The sequence below is a fragment of the Periplaneta americana genome, chromosome 17, assembly GCF_040183065.1.
Source record: "Periplaneta americana isolate PAMFEO1 chromosome 17, P.americana_PAMFEO1_priV1, whole genome shotgun sequence".
Taxonomy (NCBI): Eukaryota; Metazoa; Arthropoda; class Insecta; order Blattodea; family Blattidae; genus Periplaneta; species Periplaneta americana.
The window spans coordinates 62648382-62669972 of record NC_091133.1 but is presented as its reverse complement, the minus strand read 5'-3'; the positions used below and the strand labels follow the sequence as shown (position 1 = coordinate 62669972).

Here is a 21591-nt window from a genome sequence, read left to right as displayed (position 1 = left end):
TGAATGTTGATGTCATAAGATGTCATAAGGTCACACACGTGGGTACACGCATCCCCCTTGGCTAACTCTCAAGCCACAAACGATAACAACAATGATACACACACATACTTGTACTACTCTAGTTACAAAATTAGATCACGGTTAATCTCCTGGTCTTTTAATCCCTCCATACAGGAAATAACATATGCAGGAGAGCGCATGTTTTTTAAACTGACGTTGTAACGGTAATATTATCTATCTACTTCGCTCCAATAGATGACGCAATAGTAAGCACATTCCTTTCACGGTTAATCTCCTAGTTGGAGAACAGTATATCAGCGTCGCGGTGTGCCGGAATTTTGTCCCGCAGGAGTTCTTTTACATGCCAGTAAATCTACTGATATGAGACTATCGCATTTAATCACACTTAAAATCCCTAAATCAAGCTGTACATATTACCTATGTTGTTGGTGTGCAAAAATTAGCAACCTTGGCAATCACCGCGCGTGTTGTTGTTACATAGTAGCTTTATAAAGGGAATGGAGATAAAGATTAAGTTCCATGTAAACATTAGAAGCGGAGCGAATTAAACTGATATAGACCGTCTTTTTTTCCTATTTACAATGCCGACATGAACAGTGCAAATGTTTCACGTGTTTAATTAGATTCTATCTTGATTTAAGCACACAGTTCGGTTAAGTTTATTTGATCCAAGCTTCACGTGTATGACGTCAGCTTGTATACAAATGGTTTATCTGTCGATTTCTCCTCTCGGTTTACTGCCTCGGAAACAGCAAACTGTGTTAATCAGGCAGTCTCTTATTCAGAACAGGAATAAATATTGCAAGGATTTCCTGAAGTTTAAACTAGCTTAGATCTAAACTTCTATAGTCTTCTATACTTTTTTTCATCTTCGGAACTTTTTAAAAGATTCATTTCATCAACTTAAGAGAGCACGGTAAAGAGTAAAGGTAAGTCTTGGAAGAAGTGCGATATTTTGAATATAGCGACATAACGTGGAAAATTACATTCTCTCCACAGGGACTGCCTTTTTGTTGTCTCGTATTTGTTGTGTATTGTAAGAGATCATCTTGCACTATTGCAGCGGTGACCAAAGCGGGTGTCGTGATTACATCGTGGAATCACAGACATTCAAACGGGTACGAGGAGTTTTCTGTACATTGCTGTGTGTTTCATTCACGTACTGGAAGCAAGCAGTGGCGGTATCATGTCGCTCTACAAATTCTGTCTCTACAAGCAGTAAGAGGTGGTTTCGTAAAGCATGAGGAGAACGTTCTTATTGTTCTGTCGGACAAAATGTAATACGTTTGCTTTGCTCAACGGTTCAATGAGGAGTGTATAGAAACATTAATTGCCACCTGAATAATGTATTATCAGCCTATTATTATTATTATTATTATTATTATTATTATTATTATTATTATTATTATTAGGTCTAGTGACCACTAAGTATGTGTTACTATAATTCTTCTGTAGGTGAATGGATATTGATATTTTTAGATCTTCTCCCTAGAAGGATAAAATTATTAGGTTTTATTTCAGTTTTAATCTTCTTAATCTTTAGATGAGGATAACTATTTCTTAGTTATTCATTTGATAATAATAATTTATTTATTTTATTTATTTATTATTAATGTTTAATAATAATACTTACTTACTGACTTTTAAGGAACCCGGAGGTTCATTGCAGCCCTCATATAAGCACGCCATTGGTCCCTATACTGAGCAAGATTAATCCATTCTCTATCCTATCCCACCTCCCTCAAATCCATTTTAATATTATCTTCCCGTCTACGTCTCGGCCTCCCTAAAGGTCTTTTTCCCTCCGGCCTCCCAAATAACACTCTATATGCATTTCTGGATTCGCCCATACGTGCTACATGCCCTGTCCATCTCAAACGTCTGGATTTAATGTTCCTAATTATGTCAGGTAAAGAATACAATGCATGCAGTTCTGTGTTGTGTAACTTTCTCCATTCTCCTGTAACTTCATCTCTCTTAGCCTCAAATATTTTCCTAAGCACCTTATTTTCAAACACCCTTGACCTATGTTCCTCTTCAAAGTGAGAATCCAAGTTTCACAACCATAAAGAACAACCGGTAATAGAACTGTTTTATAAATTCTAACTTACAGATTTTTTGACAGCAGACTGGATGATAAAAGCTTTTCAACCGAATAATAACAGGCATTTCTCATATTTATTCTGTGTTTAATTTCCTCCCGAGTATAATTTATATTTGTTACTGTTGCTCCAAGATATTTGAACTTCTCCACCTCTTCAAAAGATAAATTTCCAATTTTTATAGTTCCATTTCGTACAATATTCTGGTCACGAGACATAATCATATACTTTGTCTTTTCGGGATTTACTTCCAAACCTATCTCTTTACTTGCTTCCAGTAAAATTCCCGTATTTTCCCTTTTCGTTTGTGGATTTTCTCGTAACATATTCACGTCATCCGCATAGACAGTAGTAATAATAATAATAATAATAATAATAATAATAATAATAATAATAATAATAATAATAATAATGTGGCTACTTCCGTCATTGACTTCTAGCAGAATGTGGTGCCCACAAGTGGCGGGATAACACGTTAAAGTACAAAGTGTCCAACATGCCCGACTGTCCAACAGACCCTAATTTATAATAATAATAATAATAATAATAATAATAATAATAATGATAATAATAATAATGTGGCTACTTCCGTCATTGACTTCTAGCAGAATGTGGTGCCCACAAGTGGCGGGATAACACGTTAAAGTACAAAGTGTCCAACATGCCCGACTGTCCAACAGACCCTAATTTATAATAATAATAATAATAATAATAATAATAATAATAATAATAATAATAATAATAATAATGGTAATAATAATAATGTGGCTACTTCCGTCATTGACTTCTAGCAGAATGTGGTGCCCACAAGTGGCGGGATAACACGTTAAAGTACAAAGTGTCCAACATGCCCGACTGTCCAACAGACCCTAATTTATAATAATAATAATAATAATAATAATAATAATAATAATAATAATAATAATATTGTAGAAAACTGATTTAATTTATGTGCCAACGAACTGTTAAACGCCAGGAATTGACATGTCTTAAATCATAGCCAGGACGAGAAAGATGAGACAAATAAATGTAAGGAAGTCAGCTATCTAATAGGGTTTGAAATACCTCGTGCTGTAAAGCCTTTTAATAGAAGAGAATTTCTCAAAAGAGTAATGATTAAAATAGCTTGTCTATAAGAAGTTTTTAATTTAAAAAAACTACGAATTTCTCGACCAAGTATCGAGAGAAGAATTTAGAAAATTCCTGATTATATTCAAGAAGAAGGTTAAAAGAAGAAGCAAGAAAAATCGTATATTATTCACTGGCCCTTGACAGCAGTACCATTACTGACGCAGCAAAGCTTGAGATTTTTATCCGCGGGATCGATCAAGATGTTAGTACAGGAACCACCACTGGTTGTAGTTTTCATGCCAAGTGGCTTTTCTCAGTCTCCTTACTTCATAGGCTGTCTGTCGCATGTAATTACTGCAGCTCGAGTTTTGATCACCGCTGCGCTATGGTAACCACTTGAACATGGATTTAAGGCCCGCTCCCACTTAGCTGAATCGAACCGAATCGAAACAAAACGTCTGCCGGCGCTCACATCTAGTGGAATCGGACCGAACCGAAGCATGTACAGATTAAAATGGATCGCATAATGGCTTTAGCACAGTTATATAAAGAGGCAGAAAGAGAAGAAATAAATATTTAATACAAGAAGAGGAAATACTTTATACATACATGGAGAATTTTCACTTTATTTGACTATATTCTCAGAGGTGAAGCAAAATTCCGTTCTTTAGCGCTGCTTTGGATTTTAACTTTATCTAATATTTCCGTTACCGGTAATTTACTTATTTCGCTTCAAGCATTACCACGGGAATAATTATTACGGTAGTGCTTCTGTGTTTTGTCATACAATAGCGAATAATTTTGAACTAGATTTATTATTTTTTCCTTGTTCATATTATTTAATTATAATTTTCTGTATAGGCCTACATACTATTTCAGCAATAACTTTCAATAAAGAAATTTCGTTCTCAAAAATGAAGAGTCCACTGCAAGAATGATGGATGTCACTTTTTTTTCGAAAATGACCAAGACTGTCAATGCATAGCTTAAAGCATATAGAATGTATACATAGAGAGTTATATGGCATTAACACTGATAGTTATTGTCCAGTAATGATCGGAAAATCACAGTGACGCTTTGAGCACTAAGTATTTCAAACTTTCAATTGCTTCTCCTGAAAAATGTATTCCAAATGACATCCATCATTCTTGCAGTGGACTCTTCAAATGGATATGACTCATTTGTTTTTTTTTTTTAAGAAGGCTTCACGAGAACATACGATCATAGCCGAAACAAGATATTCTGTTCTGTCAGTGGAATAAATATTCTAGCTCATGAATTCTATTCGATTCGATTCAGTTCGATTTGCTTCTATTCGATTGGACGCGCCGCTTTCTGCTATCTTACATTTAAATAGATTGTGAAGATAAATTCTGTTTGATTCGATTCCGCTAAGTGGGAACGGGTCTTTACCATACTGTTAGATGTCTTTTTTAAAGCAAAAAAGTATACGGGGGGGGGGTCTTATATGCGAATATGTCAAAAAGCAGAAAGAAAATACAGTTTCTAAAGTTAGATAGCAGAGGTCATAGTTATAGAAATTACTTTAAAAATGCCAATATATTTTCTCTGCGGAGTCAATCACATTCAATTTAAATGACACAGAATACGTTTCTCGCTCGCTTGTTGCACATTTTTACAATTACACCTCACCCTGACCTCTTTGTCTGAACGACTTACTTCGGAAGTACGATATGCAAAAAACGATACCATCGGTAGAAGATAGGGAATTTGTCTCTCTGTCTCTGCTTTGATATTAGACGAACTAATGGGACAGAGTACAGCTCATGCTGTATGTCCAGACACTCCCCCACTCTTCCTACAGAGCTGCGCACGAGATCGGATGAGTCTATTTACGCATTGCAGGGGAATGGGTTAACCTTTGTCTTGAACTCGGTAGACGCCCGACCTTCCCTTCTACTTCTACCCCCTCCACAGAAACGTTTCCTTACTGCGCATCGCGAGTGTCTTGACAAAATGCATGAGCTGTACGGTAGGTAGTTCGAGGATAGATATGGTTCCTCATTGTCAGCGAGAAGAAAATTGGAGGAACAACGTTGCGGAGGATGGTTTCATAAGTGGATTTTTACTTTGCAATCCTTTATTGAGAATTTGTGACTGATAATGTATAATACAGAGCAAAAGTTTTAGGCAGAAATTCAGAACCTTGTAAGTACTACACGAGGTGCGTTTGAAAAGTTCGTGGCCTGACACAAACAGTAGTTAATATTGAAAACGTGCCAACAATGCCACAATTGTTAGCGCAGTCATTTGACATTAGTTCATGCACGAAATATAATAATTTTCTGTTGACTGCATTTTGTGTAGTCTAATTTTGAAGTTAGTGCGCCGAACAGATTAGCAAAAATGGAAAATATCGAGCTTCGTGCTGTCATTAAATATTTCGTAAAAAAAGGAAATGAGTCTAACAGAAATTAAAGCAGACATGGATGCTGCACTTGAAGAATCCGCTCCGGCGTTTCCGACAATGAAAAAATGGGCGGCACTCTTTAAACATGGTCGAGAGTGTGTGGAAGACGACTCCCGCAGTGTACGTTGGTTGAAAGTTATTAAAAATGCTTAATCCCTTTCGTTCCATAGGTTACTGAGCTATGCTGAGAAAAAATATTTTTTTTTTTCTTTTTGTCTTGTTAAATAAAAATGGATAACTTTATTACATTGAAATATGACATTACTATATATTAAATTGTTAATAACTTTTTACATCAAAACAGCAGCACTTAATTTCATAATTAATTCAACTGGTAGAACGAAATAAAATCGGTGTGTATATATTTAACTGAAGTCAAACAATGAACATCTAATAGATTTCTTAAAACTCTTTAGAATAATTTGTAAAAGGTCTCAAAGCAATTTTCATATTATGTCCCAAATAAATGGCATATATGTACATTAAATGAGAATGAATGAAAGCATAGGCCTAATATACAGGAAATATCAAAATTCCGGTAACACTTTCAATATTTTATTGCACAAAAACTACTAATGATAGCACTTTCAAACACACGTCAGTTTAAAGTCAAACTCTCAAAGTTCTGTTTACATCTTACAGAGATTCAATGTGTGAACCACGAGTGACTCGGCAGATGTCCAAACTATAATCAAACTCTTCCCATACCCTTTTCAACATATCCTCTGTGACCGTGGCGGCAGGTTCTCTAATTATGGTTTTTAGTCCCTCTAAATCACGTGACAAAGGCGGTACAAACATACGGTCCTTTAGCTACCCCCATAGAAAAAAAAGTCACATGCAGTCATATCGGGTGACCTTGGTGGCCATGCCACGAAACATCTGTCCCTTACTCCAGCACGTCTATCCAACGATCAGACATCTCCGCATTCAGGTAAGCACGAACTGCATTGTGGCAATGTGGCGGAGCCCCATCTTGCTGAAAGTTGAAATTATCATCGAGATCTTGTCTAAGTTGAGGCACCAACCATTGCTCCAACATGTCCAGATATGAATGTCCAGTCACAGTAGCCTCAATGGAGAAGAAAGGTCCTTACAGTTTTCGTTGTGACAACGCGCAGAAAACATTCACATCATGTTCAATGATTCTGTGAGGTTTCTGTGTACCCCAAACACGACAGTTGTGCTTGTGCTGGACATGTTGGAGCATTGGTTCGAAAAGCTGCCGCCACGGTCACAGAGGATATGTTGAAAAGGGTATGGGAAGAGTTTGATTATCGTTTGGACATCTGCCGAATCACTCGTGGTTCACACACTGAATCTCTGTAAGGTGTAAACAGAACTTTGGGAGTTTGACTTTAAACTGACGTGTGCTTGAAAGTGCTATCATTTGTAGTTTTTGTGTAATAAAATATTGAAAGTGTTACCGGACTTTTGATATGCTCTGTATAATAATTTGCTGTTGACTGTATTTTGTGTAGTCTAATTTTGAAGTTAGTGCGTCGAACATATTAGCAAAAATGGAAAATATCGAGCTTCGTGCTGTCATTAAATATTTCGTAAAAAAATAAAATAAGTATAACAGAAATTAAAGCAGACATGGATTCTGCACTTGGAGAATCCGCTCCGGCGTTCCCGACAGTGAAAAAATGGGCTGCACTCTTTAAACATGGTCGAGAGTGTATGGAAGACGACCCCCGCAGTGTACGTTGGTTGAAAGTTATTAAAAATGCTTAATCCCTTTCGTTGCATAAGTTACTGAGCTATGCTGAGAAAAAATATATTTTCTTCTTGTCTTGTTAAATAAAAATATATATCATTATTAAATTGAAATGTAACATTACTACTGTATATATTAAGTTGTTAATAACTTTTTACATGAAAGTAGCAGCACTTAATTCCATAATTAATTCAACTGGTAGAACGAAATAAAATTGGTGTGTATGTATTTAATTAGAATCAAACAATGAACACCTAATAGATTTCTTAAAACTCTTTAGAATAATTTGTAAAGGTCTGAAAGCAATTTTCATATTATATCCCAAATAAATGGCATATATGTACATTAAATGAGAATGAATGAAAGCATAGGCCTAATATACATTCAAGAGAGAAGATATAGACAAAGATCTTACCCTTTGCAGCATAGTGGTTATTCAGAAGAACCAAGGTTTTCTTTCTTTCTCAATTTTATGACACGGATATTCCACCAAGGAACCACCTCTTGAGTATACATGAGCCGTTTAGAGCAGAAGTGGTGTAAGTCAAAAATGGGTAATGATGGTTAAAGTAAACATTCTGTAAAATAAGCTCAAAGTAGCAATTAATATTCAATTTATTTAAACTATTAGTAGTCAGTGGATAGCACGAAGGACATATTAATTGCTACTTTGCGTTGTATTTTACAGAATTTTTACTTTAAACTTCATTACCCAATTTTGACTTACACCACTTCTGCTCTGAACGGCTCACAAAGAAGTGTCATTTGTGTTTTGAAATTGTGTGGAGAGTTAAAATGTTGGAAAAAAAAATTGATCGAAGCTTTGTTATGATCCATGATATGAAAAACATAAAAAAATTAATTTGTGCTGCAAAGGGTTAAGCCTTTTTGAGAATACCAGAAATTGTAACAATTTTCTTAGACAGCCGAAATAGGTTTATCCCATGTTAAATGTTCATCAACAAACTTAAAAATTTAACTGACGCAGTTTTTGTATTACGGAATCATTGAACTTCAATTCTTTCGGAATAATATATCTAATACAACGAACGTTTAGTGAAAATAGTATACACAGTTTTATTTGGATTTCTAATTAGCTTATTTTTCAGCATTTGCCGCACGCGCCACTAGTTAATTTACAATTTTGTTAATGTGCAACTTGCGCTTTCATCACAATTTGGTTTTCTGAAAACTGTTAATATGGATCTAAGACAGCTGAAGTACGTAACACAGTTCATGCACGAAAATGAATTTATATGCCCAGCAAAGACTATCCAGTTGTACCGATATTTGGATTAGAAGTTAAGTCAATTTTTACAATAATCCCTTTGTATGAGATGGACTCGTCCTATGCTTTCATTTATTTTTGTCGATATTTCTCTCTTATAATATGAACTCATCCTATCACAAATGGCTTTTAGAAAACCGGAGATTCATTGCCGCCCTCACACAGGCCCGTTATCGGTCCCTATCCTGAGCAAGATTAATCCAGTCCCTACCATCAGATACCACCTCCCTCAAATACATTTTAATATTATCCATGTTGAACACACCTTCAAAATATACAGAAAACCAACCACCACCACCACCACACACATACATAACACATCTAATCACCCCACACAACACAAACATGCTGCATTCAGGACAATGGTACACAGATTACTCAACATACCCATGAGCCAACAACACTACAATGAAGAAGTGAACGCAATCAAATACATAGCACAAGAAAATGGTTACAACTCAAACATAATAGACAACATCATAAGGAAGACAAAACAGAAACTCAACAAACACAAAAACACACAAAACACAACACAAACACAAGAACACAAGAAATACATCACACTAACATACGAAAACAAAAACACACACAAGATCGCATCCTCATTCAGAAAACAGAAATAAAACATACCATACGGAATAGAAAACACACTACAAAGATATCTCAACACACAAACAACACAAACAAATAAATACAACCACACAGGTGTATACAAACTCACATGCAATAGTTGCGACAATCTCTACAGTGGACAGACAGGCAGATCATTCCAAACTCGATATAAAGAACATTAAAGCAATATCCAGAGGACACAATACATCTAGATATGCCGAACACATAACTAATGCTAACCACACATACAATAACATAAATACAGACATGGAAATCCTACACATACAACCCAAAACCTAAAAACTCATCACACTAGAACAATATGAAATATACACACACACTAAAACACACCCTAATCAAATTCTCAACACACAGATCAATTTCAGAACATACACACTATTTGACTCAACTCTTCATCACACGAACGCACCCACACAACAGAAAGCGAAGTTGAGATGATGCCGAGACACAGAAGGCTCTGAGGATGGTGTCAAATAGCACCGAAACAGCTGTAAGCCGCACATGCTTACATAATTAACACGAGTAAGATCGCCATTTAATCAATTATTAATATTATCATCCCAACTACGTCTCTTATTTCCTCCGGGTTCCCAACTGACACTCTACATGCATTTCTGAATTCACCCATAATACGTGCTACTTTTGGGGTTCCGTAACAAGCAGTTTTTTTTACGGTGATGGGTTGTTAGGCCTTCTCTCAACTTCCAAGTTGATTGACCACTCCTTATAGGCTGTCCGCAACTGCTTATTTCATATATTCGCAGCTACCTTCCATATCTGGAGGCCGTCTACCCTATCCGCAATCTGATGAACTCATCCTACACTTTCGTTCATACTTCTATAAATTTGTTCAGTACATTACGTCGCTGCCTACTGTTACATAGCCTGACAGAAATAGAACTGCGGATAAGCATTACCTTATCACTGTATGACGTCACTGCTTTGTTACAAAATGTGACATTTTTCCCTCTGTACCTCTAACAAAAACATAGTCACTTCAGAATGAATCAAGGTAAGCGAGAGAAAGAACAGGTCAGATATAGTTAATGATTATATCTAGGAATATTATGTTCAGTGATTTTACTCTGTTTTCTTCTGTTTCAGGTACCGAGCGAGTCCTAGTGAAATGTTTGAGACGATTTTGGAAAAGGCGAACGGCAGGTTGCTGCAGCTAGGGGCAGCTTTAATAGGTAATTGAAAATGTTCACTTTTCAACGAATGATTGAATAGTGCTTCTTTAAGATACAAAGTCTTGAGAATAAATTGCATGAAACAATTTCTGGAAAAGACTTATACACAGAATAAATGACGTAGAACATTGAAATGGAAGAATGGCAGTAATATAGGTACAAGTAGATATTTAGTAAAATTATTGCATTAAAATTATGCGAGTTTTATATATTCTTCGAAAGGAAAAATTATTAAAGAAATTGTTTAAGTTATTAAATTAGAAATAAAACTTATCATATTGCTGTAAGGAAAAAAATAGCGTAAAATTTTACATTGATATGACAATACGCTAACTTGAAATCATGTGAGCATTATGAGAATTAGCAGGCAGATCGCCAATCACTATCTTGAACTCTAACCAAATCCGAACTATCTAACCTAACCTAACCTAACCTAACCTAACCTAACCTAACCTAACCTAACCTAACCTAACCTAACCTAACCTAACCTAACCTAACCCAGGAAAAGTATAGGAATAGTATAAGTTGTATCTGCTTATTAAAAATAGAATTCCAGAGAATAGCTTTCATTTCCGATGTCAGTATTATCGTAGACATTTCAGTTTTCTTACACTAGATAACGTGCATTGTTAGTTCGTGATGACCTCCCTATAAACTGAAACTTATTGATGAAATAATTCCAAATAAAAATACGCAATTTATATGAGAATAATTTTGGGCCATATACTTTCTTTCAATTTTCATATAAATACAATTTTCTAGTAAAGGATGTGCCATGTCTCCATCACTGAGTTCATAAAGCAAGAAATCCGGCTTGAACTTCTCTCATGGCTCCTCTACTCAGGAGACCGCTTGGAGTGCAGAAAACAGTTCTGTCCATAATTCCTGGAGCTGATTAAACTTTTAATTTGTTTAATTCATTTATTGTATTCCATAAATCAGCACTATAGCTTTGAGATGTAGTATAAATCAAAAGTTATAGTATACAGAAATATACAATATACAGCAAGTAGATTAATCACAAGCATAACAATTCATCAGCTGAGTAGAAGATATGAGTATTGAGCAATTTTGTTAGTTCTGTTTTGAATCTTTTCTCTCAGCCCTTCAAAGTTAAAGAGAATTAGGGGGTGCGTTAAAGATCGTCATACATGACTACAGTCGCGCTCAAACCTCCTGATGTTTCGCGAGCGCCAGTAACATGCGAGCGCGACGTTGTCATAACTACCCTCTCCGTCTCTGTCTCTCAGCGGCAGTAGTTTTAAAACTGTGGAGCGCGACTCTTTACTTGAGATTGGTTTGGTAGGGAGATGCGGAAGGCTTCTTAATAATAATAATAATAATAATAATAATAATAATAATAATAATAATAATAATAATAATATCTTCAGATTGCATCAAATGAAATTAAAAATCACAAAATAAGAAGAATTAGTCGAGTCAGACGTAAAGAATCATACTCACTGAGTTTACATCAGTTTTTTTAACAGTTTTACTTTTATTAGGGTCAATAAAATTGTCAAATAACACAAAGGCGCAATGTGATAAAATAAATTGAATGATAGGCTTAATTTGAAATAGTAATTTCCTGTACAAATGAATCGATATGGCCCTAAATAGCATTATGTTCATGCTCGCAAACCATATTCTTGCAAATAAATAGCATTATGTCCATGCTGTCAAAGCATATTCTTGCAGAAATACCGGTTATTATATGCCTGCACATTTCATATACAACGCCTTTATAAAATACCCCGTTTGTTGTGCTCAAGTCCCGCATAATACGTTATTTTTGTGGAATATTTTCAGCATTGAAACATTTTGGCCATTGAATGGAAATTGTTGCTGGCCAGTTTGTCGTCTTTTGGTGTAATGAAGTATCTGTGAGTGAGATCACAATGAGTGTTATACGAAAAACGCTTTGTGTCGGAAAAATTGAAAATCATACGAAACTACGAGGAAAACAGTACTTTTAATCTGAAACAACCCTCTGATTCATTAGGAATCCCATCATCGATAATAAAAAATCGCGACTTAATTACTGCAGCTGAGACGTCGCGTCGGGAGGAAGTAAGCGCAAGAAAGTGAAGTGTGGTAAATATGAGGACTTTGAGAACATGCACAAGGCAAACAACTATAAATGATTTTTTTTTTCGAAAGAATTAAGTACAGTACATATTGTAAATGTCTTTGACGTACAGTACAGTAATTACATAATGGAGTAATACTGTATTACCTTTCATGAATCATGTACAGGGACATCATTTTATTTTTACTAACATTTTTAATATTAACCTGGCTATACCTTTCTATTAACGATTGAAACAGGAAACACCGTTTGCTACCCCTTCCACGACTGGAGTTCGATGATACCGGCGTAAAATACAAATCACTTTACTAGGTATAGGAGGGAAGAAAAGTAGTTCATTTATGTAAACTAGGAAATACCGCAATTTTGAGTTTGATAATTTTCATTAGGTTTTTGTTTAATCAAAATACAGTACTGTATTAACACTTAGTGTTTTTACTCACGAATTGAGCTATCCATTTGGACGTATTAATTATGCAGTGTATATTGTACAGTTACAGCACATTAGCGTACAATATAGAGAATGAAGTTAAATTGAAAAATAATCATAATATGGATATTTAAACACATTTTTGAAAATGGTGGCCGTTCATTTCGATACAGGCTTCAGTTCTTTTGTGCATATTATCACACTATAGACTATTGTACCTAATTCCAATTACCAATTTCGTCCTTCGTACGAGTAACTCATGTTGAAATAATTCCGTACCTACTCTATAAAAGAATACCCGACGTACTGTAAATTCAATCTTCACTTCTGCCCGATCCGAAAAGATAAAATTACTCAGAAATGCTATCTACTGTCCGTTCAATTGGTTTTGTCGCAGGGTCGTAGAAAGGGGGGGGTTAATCACGTGACAGTTAATTACGTAGACGTCCAATTCCTAACAGAAATTAATGTTTTCAGAAAAGAGCTAAGATAGCCCAGCTACTAGACTTAACAGAGGGGCGAACAGAAGCAGGTGGCGGAAACCGGGATGCGACGTAGGCAAACGGACGACAGTACCTGTACGAAAATATGATTCAATATTGAAAGCTCTTTCGTCACTGGAAAACGCTAACATATTTCTGGAACGTACTATACTCGCTAACTCAGTACTGCTTATTCGCCCTCGGCTCTGTGTCGTGAACGGTTGAACGTTTACTAGTAGAAAGGGTGGGAGTGAAGTACATTAAAAAACTCAGGTACAATAAAAATTGAAGTAAAAATAAAATGATGTCCCTGTATTTCAATAAAGAAAAATGCTAATAGATACTGTATATAAGTCAAAATTAGTATACTCGCCTAATGCGCGATCCCGGTTAACACGCGGTTTACATCCGGTCCCTTGAACAGCGTCTTATCGGGGTTTTACTGTTTTAACCCATAAAATTGGAATCACTGGGGATAGAAATGTGATTCTTGTTTCTTGTTTAAACATCCCAAATATAAATGCAGGATCCCTACAACATACCAATTTTGCGAGCGCACTTGTTATTTCTTTTGAGGCTTTCTAAGCGGCGAGTATGCGGCGAGTCCGCGCGCCCAAATGTTGCAACGCAGCACTGCCGCTATTGGCTACCGCCGATAAGCGGATACACATGCAAACGTCGGGAGTTTTGGAGACTGTAGTAAACTCCTTATTTATAATAACTGATACTAAAAGAGAGCAGATGAAGATCTGATTAATGTATTTTACTAAATATATCTCGATTTTTAATTTAAAACAAAATCAAGAAATTAGTCAATATTTCTAAATTTTGGAAAATCTTTTTACATTGTGTTCTCTTATGCACACATAACAACATAGAATAAACTACAGTATTACATGAAATTATGGACACAGCATCAATTGAAGTTTCTAAATAAGTGTTCCACAGATTCTATTAAATCTAATTATTTTATTATCTAAGAGTACATCATATCTTGATAAAGAGATATTGATTGGGTATATTATATTTATCTTCATACTTTTCATGAAATGATTGTTCTGTCTGTAGAAGGTTCTCACTACAATTTTCTCGTCTAATAGGTTGTTTAGAAAATATGTGAATTTAATGTTATGCGAAATGTGATATTACTTTATATCAAATTACACATATGATATAATATTTATAAAATATATTAAACGGTAATAAATCCAATATCTATATGCTTAAGCTTCAGCCAATAAATTACTGTAAGCTAATTATTGACTCTTTGTAATGTCAGAAGTGATAGGTAAATGAATTTGGTGGAAATGTTATGGCTATTGTAAGCAATTACTTTTGGACAATCAATCAATCAATCAATCAATCAATCAATCAATCAATCAATCAATCAATCAATCAATCAATCAATCAATCAATCAATCAATCAATCAATCAATCAATCAATCAATCAATCGATCGATCAATCAATCAATCAATCAATCAATCAATCAATCAATCAATCAATCAATCAATCAATCAATCAATCAATCAATCAATCAATCAATCAATCTATCGATCGATCGAAAGGCAATAAGAAAACCTCTGTGACCGAAATTCATTCAATTCTGAAATACTGCTGATTTAATTCTGAAGAGTTTTTGTTTTACAAAATACAATAGTGTTTTATTGTAATTTAATTTTTATGAGTAAATTTCCCTTAGGTAAAGACCTCAGCAAGATCGTAATGCCATCACAATTATTACTCGAGATATTCTAAGTTAAGTTTGCAGAAAAATTTGTGAGAAAAAAAATAAAGGCCACTTAACATCGAACATCTCGAGCAATAATTAATTGTTAGATAGAGGCAATGTGAAGTTGTTGAGATATTTCTCTAGAAGTAATCTGTGATAAAAGCAACAGTACAGTAAAATTTCATCACCTAAGTATCAAGTTATTTAATTTCTTTCATTTGTTTTCAAAATAGCGGCAATAACGAAAAGGCTATCAAATTCCATTTTCTTCATGGATACCTGCTGATGCTACATTTCAGGCTGTACAAGCATCAGGATAATATGAATAATGTCGAAGTATACATGTGTTTTGTAAATGGAAGAAACGTTTTCAAAATTGAATCCTTAGTATTTCAAAATGGAACGAATTTCGAACACAGAAGTTTTACTTTTATCCTATAGAGATAAGCTAATATGCCTGACAGTTTGTTCCACAATTTTGAAACACCATCTATGTAAACATATAGCCTATGCAATATAAACATGTGTGAATATGTTAATATCTTTCGAAGAGTGACAATTTCATCCAAATAATTACACATTTCTTTTATTTTCAGCATCAATGTCGTTTCTGTCAGCTGGGATGTCCGTAAGCTGGATAGTGCCAATTCTACCCAAGCTGCTGGCGGAAAACTCGCATATTCCCATGACCAGAGACGAAAGTTCTTGGGTGGTGTCAATATTATCCATCGGATGCGTTGTAGGAGTGATTCCCCTAATATTCCTCACAAATATACTGGGACGTAAAGCGCTTCTGCTGTTAAGTGCATTGCCTTATAGTATTGGTTGGTGTATTATTGTCTTTGCTGCTTCAGTAGAAGCTCTGTATGTTGCTCGTTTTTTATTTGGCGTCTCCATCATAATTACTTTCACCATAACACCGATGTACATAACAGAAATTTCAGAAGTTGGAATTAGAGGATTTTTAAGTTCTAGTACACAGTTTTTCTATAGCATTGGATCTCTCTACGAATACGCAATGGGTCCTTATGTTTCATACAACGTTTTGGGGATAACATCCGTGATTTTCCCAATTGCTTTCCTTCTTATGATGTGTCGTATGCCAGAAACACCCTATTTTCTTCTCCTTAAAGGAAAATGCGCAGAAGCAGAGAAATCGTTAATGAAATTACGTGGAAAAACAGACAAATTGTACGTACAAGAAGAACTGACATTAGTGAAGAATGTTGTTGAAGAATCTGTTCATTTGAAACGAGCTCCGGTTCACGATCTATTCTACAAACGAAGCAACAGAAGAGCTTTTATTTTAATATTGGGTCTTGTATCACTACAACAGTTCTGTGGTCAACTAGCAGTTGTTTCTTATACAACTGAGATATTTCTAAATACCGCAAGTTCCTTGGATGCAAACATATCTGTCATTATTTTAGGAGTCATACAAGCGATTTCCAGCGTCGTCATGTCTTCCATTGTAGATCGTACTGGACGAAAGCCTCTTCTACTTCTGTCTACTATTGGATTAGCTGTGTCAACGTTAGTCTTAGGAATTTATTTTTACTTAAATAGTAACACTGGTATCGATTTGACTTATTTTGATTGGATTCCTATTGTGTGTCTTATAGTGTACCTTTCATTGTTTTCCATAGCATTAGGTGTTCTGCCTTTTACTATAATGGGAGAGATATTTCCACCAAATGTCAAGGGCTTGGCATCTTCTTCCGCTCTGCTGTTACATGCCGGTACTGGTGTTTTGGTGACAAAGGTTTTCCAGATCATGACCGATGATATTGGAGCAGATGCCCCATTTTGGCTATTCTCTATTTACTGCATAGTCTCAGCATTTTTTATAGCCAGGTATCTACCGGAGACGAAAGGGAAAACTTTCTCAGAAATATACGAAGAATTTAATGGAGATTCATTTCCGAGGAGAGTAAAGACAGGACCAGATGAAGTAACCAAGTTATAAGTATAATAGTATTATACAGAATCCGACAAGTAAATCTGAAGATTTTTAAATACATGTGTTGGCAACGCTGACCGGAAGTTGCGCGAAGTATAACTATATTCAGGTTCCTTAGCTAAACGCATTGCAGTCAGCATGGAGCAGTGGTCAGCAGAACACTGACTTTTTGTGATTGAGGCGTTTTTCTGAAATAACGAATCTATTCTGACTATGCAGAGTAATGCCAAAAGTAACAAACAATCGCAGTTCACTCTCTGCTGTAGTTGACGAACATCATTATCTCACATCCTGGAGGCATCGCACGGACCTCACGATCGCCCGATTTGGATCCCTTCAATTTCTTCCTGTGGGGCTACATGAAAAGTAAAGTGTTCAGAAATCTTCCTCAGGATATAGATGCGATGAAAATCAATATTCAGAATAGGCAATTTTGATGATGAAATCAATGCAAATTTTGGGAGAACGTCTACACATCGAGGGTTCAAAATGACAAGGTTCTATGTAGTGTTTAGTAAATTTTACGGAGAGCATTTTAAAAGTTTGGTTGTTAATAAAATCAATGCAGATAAGAACCTTTTCAAACTAATTTTATCACGAACAATAATTGAGATATAAACATATAATTTATATGATAGATAGCTGTGAAATAGCAGAATTAAATGCAACAAAAATATCAATTTTGCTAAAAATGTCAGAACCTTGTCATTTTGAGCCCGCGACATGAATATGTTCCCAATAACAGCAGGCACCTTACAGACATGTATCCAGTAGATGAATTGCAGGAAATTACCAGTAATTCTACTTTTCTGAAATGTTTTGAGATGTAATACAACATTTATTAAACTCACCTTATTGCACAAAATGGTTGTATTTTTATTTATACTTAAAATCCGTCAGGTTTACTTACCGGCCTTTCATCTACAATAGAGAATGTTACCACCAAAATTGTAAATAATGTTTTAATTCGTGCACACTAAACATAATTAGCAATCTAATGTGCGTTGTATAGCCGGCGCGTCCAATTAATATCCAGACGGAAGGCTTTTTGTTGGATTTTTTTGCACCTATCAATATTTATAATGTCAAGCGGTGTTGTCACGTTTTCGTTCCATAAATAATTCCTGGTTACAATTATTATTATACCGACTTTAATATATTGATTTATACCACCATCATCTACAGTGAATACATTTTAAACTATAAGATTACTTTTAATTATAATTTAAATTAAAGTTGCTAATCTTTTTGTCCCCATCAATCAATTCCAAATACGAAAACATTGTTTTTTATACAGGTTGAGTAGATATGAGAACGTCAAATACAATTGCTAACATTGGTAGACATATGTTATCGCTTCTTGTGATTGGAGCGGCATCTGAGAAACCCTATCGATAAAAAATTCTTATCTCTTCACAAGAAAGCATCCTCTTTGACACCGGCTTGGTATTAATTGAACGCGGACACTATAACTGTTCAGCAACAATTTTACAATCTCAGCTTCACTGTTTACATGTGCATAATGCTATTTAGAGTTTTAGGGCCGTATTCATAGACATTCTTAGCGTGGGCTTCCGGTGGATGATCAGCGAAATAACGTTTTTCGTATTCATAAGCCAGTGTTAGCGATATGATATGATATGATATGATATATGATATGAATTCTGTACAAGTAACCAGTCGATAGCCGAGGCTAGTTTAGCACGCTCGTAGCACTGGCTAGCGAAATGTCTATGAATAGCACCCTAAATTTTCAATCAGCTGGTATTAATAAACAACCGTTATCATTGTTTTCAAATGGTGCGTTATATCCCTCTTTCAGTCAGGGAAACTTGGGAACTATACATGCAGAAAAGATTCTGAAACCGGTTTTATCTGTCAATAGTAGAATCCCCCCGTACAGCTATACGTGTCGACGTTCGCTTGTAAGTCTGCTATTATAATATATTAATTTCGAATATTTACGTTGTCACAGCTTATTAGTATGCTAGTGTTATTAGTTATGGTGTTCTAGTGAAGTAGGCTAAATGAAATGCCATCACACAATTTAACACTGTTTCTCGAACACGAAGAAAACACTCTCTTGAGATGTACCCATCAAATCTACTATATCGACCTGACGTTCACCTCGCTGCTGTAATCAAACTGCAATTGAAGACCTGAATTGACAAACATCCCAAGTACAAAATTTACCGAATATAACTTTTTGCATAAGATTCCAACCTGTAAAAAAGAATATCCCAAGTCAGACTTTAAGACTTTGTTCTTTAACCATAAATATATTTACTCGTATTTCATTACTCTTATATGGCATGCTTATGTAGTTTTCTTGCTCTCCTGAACAATTTGCTTCAATGGACTTGGAATGTTTGTCAATTGAAGGGTTCAGAACCATAGTGGACCAAGCGCCATTTACTAAAACCGTAGAAAACAAAGGTTAAAATGAAGTTATTACTATAATTCAATTGAAACATATAGCAAGTAATGTAAAGTATACACATTAAAACTAAATAATATGTCAATCTTCATTAAACTATGGTATTCACTTAACTTTAACCCTTGCTTTCTCCGTTTTTAATAAATGGCGCTTGGCCCACTATGGCTCTGAACCCTTCAATTTCAACCTGCTCGCTTGAAAAGTGGTGTCTCTGCTTCTTATATTAAAAGAAGATAGATGAAAAAACAGCAGTCTCATTTTTTTGCTTTGTTATTTAACGACGCTGTATCAACTACTGGGTTATTTAGCGTCGATGGAATTGGTGATAGCTAGATTGTATTTGGCGAAATGAGGTCAAGGATACGCCACATATTACCTGGCATTCGCCTTACGTTTTGGGAAAACCTCGAAAAAAGCTCGACCAGGTAATCAGCCCAAGCAGAAATCGAACCCACGCCCAAGCGCAACTCCGGATCAGCAAGCAAACACTATCCCCTGAGTAACGCCGGTGGCTATTATTGTTAAAACTCAATTGAGGGGTTCAGGAGTAAAACATGGTGAGAAACGTTTTAGTATTTTGAAGTTATTAGGTAGATAAACATTTATAATTGCAACAATTTGTAGTTACCAGGAAAGTAAAATCTGTATACTTCTGCAATCTGTTAAGATGTTAAAAAAAACTAACTACTGCATTAGACGCAGAATGTAAGATACCATATTATACGCTACATATCTCATTTTTCACCAAAATGTCAGTTACCGTGTTTTACGCCCGAGTACCTCAATTAGAAACGACAATAAAACTCTAATATGTGAAATAAGATGTATTACAGATTAATTTTTTACGAAGTAAACAAATGTGTTTGAAGTTCTTGTTGTTATCCAAACTTTAGTTGTTTTCATAGCTATAAAATAATGTTGCACAATTTATATGAAAATTATCTGAGAGTATTTAATATTGCAATATCTCTATTAATTTTTAAGTACTGTACTTTGACTTGTAATTTTAAATTATTACTGTATTTGAGTTAGTGGTTTTCTGTAGAAATGTTCAAAATAGAGATAAGAATGAAGATGAGAAAAATTTCCCTCTGAATTTCAATTACTGTAAATATGAAAAATAATATTTCAAAGATTAATTTTACCTTTAACATCAGGTAAAACAGGAAAGAAGAACATGTGGGAACAGTTAAACTGCTAAAAATAACTTGGAATATGCTTAAGAAGATATTTTTATGAAACATTACCAAATCTCGTAGGTAGATTATGATTTTTTTATGATAGAGTTGAAATGTTCTGCTCCAACAACGGCATGAACATTTGATTTCAATTTTTAAACAACTCCAATAAGTTATGTGTCGAATATGAACGCAAACATGCATATGAAAACCTCGAGAATAAACAGTGTTAAGTGTTAACCATCAAAATTGGAATGTACAATGTTCTGGTTAAAAACTGTCTACTATAAGTCACATTACTTTTTCATTTTTTTGATGAATTATGTAAATTGTTAACAGATGATTGGATTATGCTGCTTGAAATACATAACAACCCTCTTGTGTCTGCAGTGTAAATTAAAAGTGTGCGATATATGGCATGTGGATTATCATAATTTATATCCAAGGTCTTTAGTAGTAGTAGTAGTAATAATAATAATAATAATAATAATAATAATAATAATAATAATGATAATAATAAATGTGCCCGTTATTAATATCAATGTAAATCAACAATTTAGACAACAAATTGTAATTGCAGTGATATTTAAAACATAAAGAAAGAGCTTATTGTGTTAACATGACAAGTCAAAGAAAATAAATTTAAAATAACGAAGTTTGACATTAAAATGATTTAGGTATTTTCTGTGCATAAATTAAAATAAAGCGACGTCTGCTTTCTACATTTAATGAAAAAAAACCTAAAATCTTTTAAATTCTCGTTCTAGTACAGTGGTGGGCAAATTGAACGCAACCCACAAGACAGGATTTAAATGGCAACTACTGGATG

General features: G+C 34.8%; 1 protein-coding gene across 1 annotated transcript; it reads left to right on the top strand.

The window, feature by feature from the left end:
- The first annotated feature begins 768 nt into the window (after positions 1-768).
- LOC138693311 (facilitated trehalose transporter Tret1-like) lies at positions 769-21216 on the top strand. Its single transcript, XM_069817192.1, has 3 exons — positions 769-950; positions 10371-10456; positions 15784-21216. The coding sequence occupies exons 2-3, from the start codon at positions 10393-10395 to the stop codon at positions 17151-17153; spliced, it is 1434 nt and encodes a 477-aa protein (XP_069673293.1). The 5' UTR covers positions 769-950; positions 10371-10392; the 3' UTR covers positions 17154-21216.
- Positions 21217-21591: the final 375 nt, after the last annotated feature.